We start from the raw sequence: 8,264 nt of genomic DNA on the forward strand, positions 1-8,264 counted from the left end.
GAAAGTAACCTCCGTGTTAATAGAACAAATTGGTGATCACTGTACTAATTTTGATGTTAAGGAAGGGGGTGAGAATGTTATTATTTCAACTGTAAACACAGTTGAGAGTTTTTGTGATGTTATGAAGTGAGAAAGTTGAAATTATTGATGAATCACACAATTGTTTATGTTTGTTGTTGTTGTTGTTTTTTACTGATTTCGTATTTTAATACGATTTTTTTACTACCGTCATGTCGTCGATCTTATAGCTGTTATCGCCGTCGTGTCGGTTATCATTTTACATTTATTAATTCGTGTCGATGTTGTTACATTTTTTATTGTCGTTCGTCTAATTTTGCCACGTGCTTTTTTGATGTTGGTATTGTAGTCGTAATTCTGTATTATTGTTATCGTACTGACTAAAACAAGGAAACAGCTGGAAACAGCTAAAACAAGGTGGTACCATCAGAAACCAGCAATGAGCAAGCTGGAATTAACAATAATTCTATTATCTTATCAATACTTCTGAAAAAAAAACTGTCGTGCTTATTTCAGTTTGTTGTGATAATTCGATGTATGGATATTAGTTTGACCGTGATACTTTAACAGAGCTTCTTAATAACGGTTAAATTGACTCACGGATCAAACTTTCAAAAAATCAGACGGCATCATGTTTGCAGAATCTGATATTTAGTAGATCCACGCGTAATTCCCGCGCAAAATGGATAAAAGACGTGAAGCTTTGCAAGGAAAAATACCAAGAATAATAATTCTATTTGCGCATTCAGATGTTAATGTCCCGTGTAGAAACACTTCTCCACACAAACCTTGAAAATTCTTAGATTTGCATTTGAAGACTTATTTAGAACAGCAAATCTGACCTTTATCACAGTTATTCTTTCATGAACTCTTTTTAACACAAATTGAAATAACCCGATGTGGATTACATACAGCCTATTAAAATTTAAAAAATTATGATTTGGCGGGGAAAGTAATAATGTGATGTTCACACGCTATATGAACTGCTTACATAAATACACGCTAGCTACAGTGCTCTCCGTTCGAACAACTTGTTGTCGCGTGTAAAACCTCGCATCGCGCTAAGTTAGAGATGATTCTTTACTATTGGATGACGGTTTCAATTGGTTCCTGGTAATTATTGACTACTGGTTCTTGGTTTTGCCAATTCGTTTCTTGTTTCTGTCAGTGTGTATTTTTATAGCAGGAACTTTTTTGACTCGATTTCTATTGTTGTTGATAACAGCAAGGTCTAAAAAAGAAATTGAAAACTTGTGGCAGGTGGTGGAAGAAATATTTCTACTATAAAATAATTCAAAGTAAAAAAGTTGAAAGTGATTGTTGATAAGTCAAGCGTGCTCGAGAGTGCCCATGGAATACAAACCTTATGTATAGTGTATCATAAAGGATAAAGAAAAATACCACAAATGTATCATTATTTAATTATTTTTCCTATAGGTTAAAAAGATATATAAAAAAGGAAATATTTATTAAAAAAGAATGCAATTATCAGAAGTTTTAAAGTTATTTGATTCTCCTCTCAGTCAGGAGCAATGTTGGAGTGTGTGTTATGGCACTTGCAAAGCCTTAATGACCAAACGAAGAGAAGATTACCAACGTAGGGAGAGAATAAAGTATATATTAAACTTAGATTCACTTATACTCACCCAGAGAGGCGATATAGAAATTTTACAGTCTGAACCAAACTTTCAAGAAACTCAAAATGACTCTGAATTGATATTTGCCATTGGGAATTTGGTGTGTAGATGTTTGGACCATGGATTAGATGAAGAAGAAATATGTGAAGTGAGATTTCAGGATGATTTAGCTGAATTGATTGGAGGTAAGTTTTTAAATTATTGTTTATGGTTATATGGCTCCTCATTGACCTACATATACAAAAAGAATACGAATCTGAGATTTTCCCAGTGTTTAGTGTTATATGAATGGAGTGTAGTTTTTGACTTTATTTTTCGTGATATTCAGTTGATATCGTGTAAATATTACATGATTTTGTGGTTTTTGTAACATTGTTGTGTGGTTGCTACTGCGGTGAATTTAAATTGTGGTTATATAATTATCTCGGTAATTCGTGCCCTGTTTAAAAAAATATTAGGACAGCTTAAAAAATAATAATTTTGTTTTTTTTAAATATCTTTTTAAAGACTTGCGGCGTTCCTTTAAAAATTATAGTGACATTTTTTTATATTTATATCTTTTTGGACAACAATTACATTAGAATTTAGCTAACAGAATAATTTCGACGAAAAAAAATATGACAAAATGACAAAAACACATGTTGTCAAAATACACGCTGTTTTTACAACATACTTATTTAAAAAAATGCAAAGTATTACACAGCCGAAAATATAGGAAACTTGGGACCAGAAAAATTGAAAACATAGTTACCCGAAAGTTACCTAGAACAAACATATTATCAGTTGTTTTTTTACGCAACTGAAGTTTTAATATCCTGTACGAATATTCAGAACTAATGGAAGAACGTAGGTAGGCTAAGAAGAAAAAATCCCTTAAAAATTGAATTTGTCTTAAAATTTATCAAGGGACTTCTGGAACTAACACTGCGTTAGCGTTAGCAACTATTTTTCGGTTCGAAGGTAAGCACTATAGTCTTCGCGGTAAAGATATGAAATAATCGCTATAAAACGCGATAGCTAATTTCAATAAAACTTATATTAGCTTTAAATGTTTCCACTTAATCCTGTAATATAGCACACTTGTAGGGTCTGGCCTAAGATTTTGGGTAGGAGGCCTTTTTGGTTATTTTTACGGACTCTGTACGTGCGCCATACTTTGACTCTTTGATTCGTGTTTATCAGTAGGAAACTCAACACATACATAAATTTTCTTTGAAGCATGCTATGTACAGATTAAGGACTGTATAGACTCTTGGGAGGACTCTTGTCACTGTCCAACTAAGAAGGTTGATGAGTGAAGTGTTTAAGGAAAAATGGACAGTCTAAATAATCCTAAAGAGTTACTTAATTTTTCTTCCCCTTTGTGGGGCCTAGAATTTGTGGCCTAGATCCGTAGCCAGCTAGGCTGCTTATAAAAAGAAAACATGCATAAAAGGAAGAGATCTTAAACTGTCGCGAATTTCGATTGAAAAAAAAGTAAAATCACGAACCCAAAAGGTGATGAAATATTGAGGCGAAGAATAATTATTAGGCCGGTTTAGATTTTTAAAAATGTTGAACTTATCAGGACGCTACGGAAGAAATCAGAAGAAAATCCTTACCAACTTTAAGGGAATCGCTTTATTTTAGCGCTAAATAACTTACCGAATTTTTGAGTCATTATCATTATAAAATTCTAATCACTTTTAAACAATAAGAAATGGGCTCCTGGCAATCTTTAAATGTCAGCAAACTTTTCCATAATTTCCACCTGAGTAACGTTTATTTGCAAAACTAAACTTTTGTCAAAAATGCTTCAACATATAAATCGGCTTAATTGTTTTGCTCGTTCCAAGTGACAAACTTTTAAGGAAGTAACGACCGGCCTACTAAAAATTAATCTATACTTGTTTAGCTTTAACTATAGATGAAAACAAGTGAAAAAATACTAAAGTTGTAATATATAATTTTACAGGAATGGTTTTGCAGAGCAGTGAATTTGATGAAGGTATTAGCGAACCAGATTTAGGTGAAAGTTGGGAGAGCCGGAAATTCCAATCCAGTCATTACCGAAGCTTCCAACGGCTTTCTGAAGTGACCCGATTTTGTGAGGCGCGACTCTTAAGACGAAACATTGAGGCGCGAAACAAACATTATTCTAACGTTAGCAAAGCTCTGTACGTCGAAGCTTCGGAATTAAAGGCATTTTTGGGCCACGTGCTTCACGAGCTGGACGAAAACTCTGCTTCGCTGGATGAAACGAGAGGGCCAGAACTAGCGAAGAGGTATGTGAAAGAATGGGCAAAGCTATGGTTACGAGTAATGGATGAACTGCGTAAGAAAACAAAAAAACGCCGCCGAAATTTAAAGCCGGAAGATTATCAGAGTGCTCCCTTTGACATTTTCAACATGACGGAAAGCAACGAAGAACTTCGAAGGGGAAATACAACCAAACATTCGGATAGTTTGCCAGAAAACGCAGAGGATAAAATCTTCAATTTTCTTCGGACCAGGGTATCGAGTCAAGAAGACGTGCGAAATAAAAGTGGTTCGACAAGCCCTGTTGACATTACTATAGAGGAAAATAAAGACGTAAGGGATGGCGCGCCATCTGCACAAGAAGTGTCAAACGAGAAGAAAAAGATTTCCGTGGAGGAAACTTTGAGTAGAAAAATTAGCGACTGGGATGACTATAGTTTAGATGAAACACTAGAGGAAGATTATTTGAAGGGATATGAAAGTGACGATGAGACTGATGAGGTTATTAATAAATCTTCTACGCATGCGCCAGTGAAGCTTGCTCCTTTATGTATTACAGTCGAACCTGAAGTAATAAACGAAACTAGAAAAACTAGAAGTAGTACATTGTGTCATGTGCTTCCTGAAATTACCCGTGATGCAGCATTGTTGCCGTTTCATAAACGAAGACATAGTATTGGAAGAATGTCGGTAGAGAGATCACAAAACATTTCGGATTCTCTTCAAGAGATTGACATTGACGAGAAAGATGATGAATCCGAGAAAATCGGGTCAAGTTTAACGGAAATTTTTAAAATTCGACAAGAGATTACAAGGTCGGAAATGGAATTAATAAAAGATGAAGATGTTTTAAACTTAAAAAAGTGTTTTGGTTGCAGAAGAACTAAATTCTCTATCTTTCAAAGGTCCCGTCTATGTACAGTGTGTAACAAAAAATACTGCTTAAAATGCATCAAAGAAAACACAAACATTCCATCGCAAATCGTCGACGCATTACCGGTGAATATCGACGTCACACATACGGCACACACGTCAGCGTTAATGAGTAGCCGGCACATGTCGAAAAGCATGTTTAATCTCGGAAGTACAGCTGCGCCAGGGGAGTCAAAAAACACGTGGCTACGCAACCGACATTCAAACGGTTTGAAATTACACATGTGTACAGAGTGCAAGTTGTTTCTAGATTGCATTGAAAGCGAAAAGACGAAACAAAAGTGGACAGTTCGTTTAGAACTCGACTTGTAAATCTAAATCTTTTTATTGTTGATTATATATTAGTTATTGTATTATACATTTCTTGGACCAGTTGTCTTATCTTTTATCATCTTAAGCGAGCAATTTTTAGTGTCATTGAAGACCCTTGGAAAGCTAAGTTTAAATAAATTAGGCTCCAAATTACTCGAAGAATCTAGGGCGGATAAAAAGATTTTGGATTTTAAGCTATTCATAAAATTAATTTCGCGTTTTTTCAAGTCGCGAAAAAGTATTTGAGTATAATAAAATTGACATAGCCAACTCTAGTTTACCAGTCGCGAGGACTGTATTTCTTACGTTTATTTATTGCCATGTTTTTACCTGGGATAGGCTCTTAAGTTGATGTTGGTATTGTTGGTCCAAGATTCCTTTTAAAAAAAAAGCGTTACGCGTGTTAGTGCTTCTGGCGAACGTGTGTTACTTGCAAACGCGTTTTCTTGAGTTTTTATCACCTTTTATCACCAAAAAAGCTAAAGTTTGACTTGAAATTAGTATATAGCATTACAGGTAAGTAGAATTGCAGCTTTGTTTCAAAATGTTTTGTATTACGTGTGACGTTTTATGTTGTAAAACCAAACGCTACATCTCAGAAATGGGGAACAAACCCTAGAAAATGCTGACACGTTGAGCCGCCCGTTACATTTTTTACGAATAGCCTCTTTTTAGTTTTTGTTGGTACTGTTTTTATAAAAAAAAGCGTTACCAGGGGCGCCACAATTTCCATAGTGATGATACGCTTGCTACATTTCAATGGTGTCAATTTAATAGAGGTATAAAACAGAAGAAGATACATGTTCTATTTGTGCCATGATTTCAACGGCACTACAACAGCGCATGTATTTGTTATGTTTTAAGCAAGTTTTGCAACAAATATTTTGATTTATTTTTTCAAGAATACAGATAATAACCGGTAAGAAAGTGTAGAGGCTTGATAGTTAATACACCCCGTCCAACCCATGCTAGCATGGAGAACGGACGTTAAGCCGAGAATGATGATGATGACGATGACGATGACGATGACGATGACGATGACGATGACGATGATGATGACAGAATTTTGCTTGTGCTTTCAATATTCACCTATACCCTTAAAATAATTGAACAAAATTCAGAAACTACTTACACCTCAGGATATGCATTTTAATGGATTTTCAAAACATTAAAAAACGCAAGTGTGCTGCAAATCTGTGCATATACAGTGAACTTTGCATCTCGCATAGTTAAAGTTTATATAATCGCCTTGTGGGTTATATCTCCTCTTTTATCCATGCTAATATAATCTGCACTTACAAAATAAGTCTTGAGGCAGTACGAACACTCCAACTATAAAATGAGTGGACGTCTTACTATTTTATAGGGGTTACCTGCAAATAATAATATAAAAACATTGGAACAGGAATTATTTTCCTCATGAAAATTCCTTGTAAAAGCGGTATACATAAAGAGAAGGATCTCCCGAAACGTCGCCTACTAAACTATCATGTTCAAGAAATGATAAACTTCCCACAGTAATAGTTTATTTCTGTATTAACCACCTTAAACGATCTTAATGCCCCATATGTTATAGAGTTTTAGGGAGTCTATTGTTTGTACATCAAAAAGCGTCTTAGCAGGGAGGGTTATAGTAAAAAAAGTGTGGAGAGATTTGCCTACAAATTCTGGGAGATTTGTTTTAAATTACCGGGAGGAACACAACATGTTTGTATCCTGATAAAAGTTAAAACTTATCAAGCAAAACCAACCTCGTAGACAGGACATCTTGTATCTTTTCTAACATATAAAAAAAGACGCTGGTAAAAGGGTTGGTGCAGAGCTATTTTTTTTCTTGTGGCGCTAATTAGTCCTTTGACATTCTCTTTTATCTGTTTCTACATTCCGTCCGCCGACGAAATTTAAGGACTTCTGTTGCTAAGATAAAATATTCTTTGTTAAAATATTTGTAAATTACACCAGAAAAGCACCCATGGGGCTTTAAAACAAAAAAAGATCTAAAGTTTCTGCATTGTAATTAGTAAAAGTTTCGCCATAGTAATTATCCCCACATGAATGTTATAGTTATCATGCAGAACGGAGTATATATAAGAGCATAAGTATGTAAGTTTGATGCCAAGGGAAGCATTAAGTGCAAAAACCCAATCGGAGCAACCACGAAGGTAAGAGCTTACTGTTTATAATTCTCAGGAAGAGTTTTTATTCAATTCAATTTGGAATCTCCCATTTTTTGTGGTAGTTTAAGTCACTCTGATTTTTATCCACCAGTAAGAAAATTGTTCTGTCGGATAATTTTGCGATATTCGATACAACCTCTTCCAATATCGGTTTATTATTCTTTCGACCAGCAAATATACTTTATTATTAGAAAACAATTAAAGACCATGATGATCTTTGTGGTTATGTTAGCGATGCTTTTCTTGTGTGAGAATGTGTCGGCAGAATCCGAAGGTTTTAACGTTGGTTTTATGGTGAAATATGGTTGTTACAAGAAAGAATGTTATGCATATTGTGGTCAGTCCTGGGTAAGTGGTTTACCAAGGGTATCTCTGCATTTTTTTTTTTTTAAGATCAGTGTTGTTTAAAATTTAGCAATCTTCTGAAAACGTGCTCCCGAATGGTCATAACAGGACTCAATTTCCTCTATCCTTATCATACCTCGGTAAAAACAAGTCGACTACAGAAAGATTTTTAATCAACTCTTTATTTTTGAGTCTTCACTTATTTTTGAGAATGCGCTAAACTGGAAAAGTAAAAATCAGTAAAAATTCTAGTCACCAAAAAAGTCGAAAATGGTCTGTAAAAACAAAACAGTCAAAAATATTAGTCGGTATAAATTATTAACCGAGCCGAAATTTGGTCACATTTCGCCGACTTTATAAGGTAAGCCGTATAAAAATTATTTTGATTTTGATTTTGTAGGTATCTTATTTTTAGACACGTGGTACGTGGTGCTTTTTGAAAGCACGTCACAATGGCAAATATATCGACCGTGCAGCAAGCTGCGAAGATGACCAAGATTGCGCAGATGTTATCAAAACTGGAAAAAGTGTTATGCCATGCTATTCTGATTGTAAACTTTGATTTGTAAAACTCAAGCCTTAAAGAACCTGTAAACGTACGTTA

The 8,264-nt window shown here is 34.8% G+C and overlaps 2 protein-coding genes across 2 annotated transcripts; both read left to right on the top strand.

The window, feature by feature from the left end:
• The first annotated feature begins 1,402 nt into the window (after window positions 1-1,402).
• LOC130636445 (protein spire homolog 1-like) lies at window positions 1,403-5,217 on the top strand. The gene is made up of 2 exons (XM_057446178.1): window positions 1,403-1,840; window positions 3,610-5,217. The coding sequence occupies exons 1-2, from the start codon at window positions 1,498-1,500 to the stop codon at window positions 5,136-5,138; spliced, it is 1,872 nt and encodes a 623-aa protein (XP_057302161.1). The 5' UTR covers window positions 1,403-1,497; the 3' UTR covers window positions 5,139-5,217.
• Window positions 5,218-7,201: 1,984 nt separating this feature from the next.
• Window positions 7,202-8,264, top strand: LOC130636447 (uncharacterized). Its single transcript, XM_057446180.1, has 3 exons — window positions 7,202-7,300; window positions 7,507-7,663; window positions 8,076-8,264. The coding sequence occupies exons 1-3, from the start codon at window positions 7,251-7,253 to the stop codon at window positions 8,220-8,222; spliced, it is 354 nt and encodes a 117-aa protein (XP_057302163.1). The 5' UTR covers window positions 7,202-7,250; the 3' UTR covers window positions 8,223-8,264.

The sequence above is a fragment of the Hydractinia symbiolongicarpus genome, chromosome 3 (assembly GCF_029227915.1).
Source record: "Hydractinia symbiolongicarpus strain clone_291-10 chromosome 3, HSymV2.1, whole genome shotgun sequence".
Lineage (NCBI taxonomy): Eukaryota > Metazoa > Cnidaria > Hydrozoa > Anthoathecata > Hydractiniidae > Hydractinia > Hydractinia symbiolongicarpus.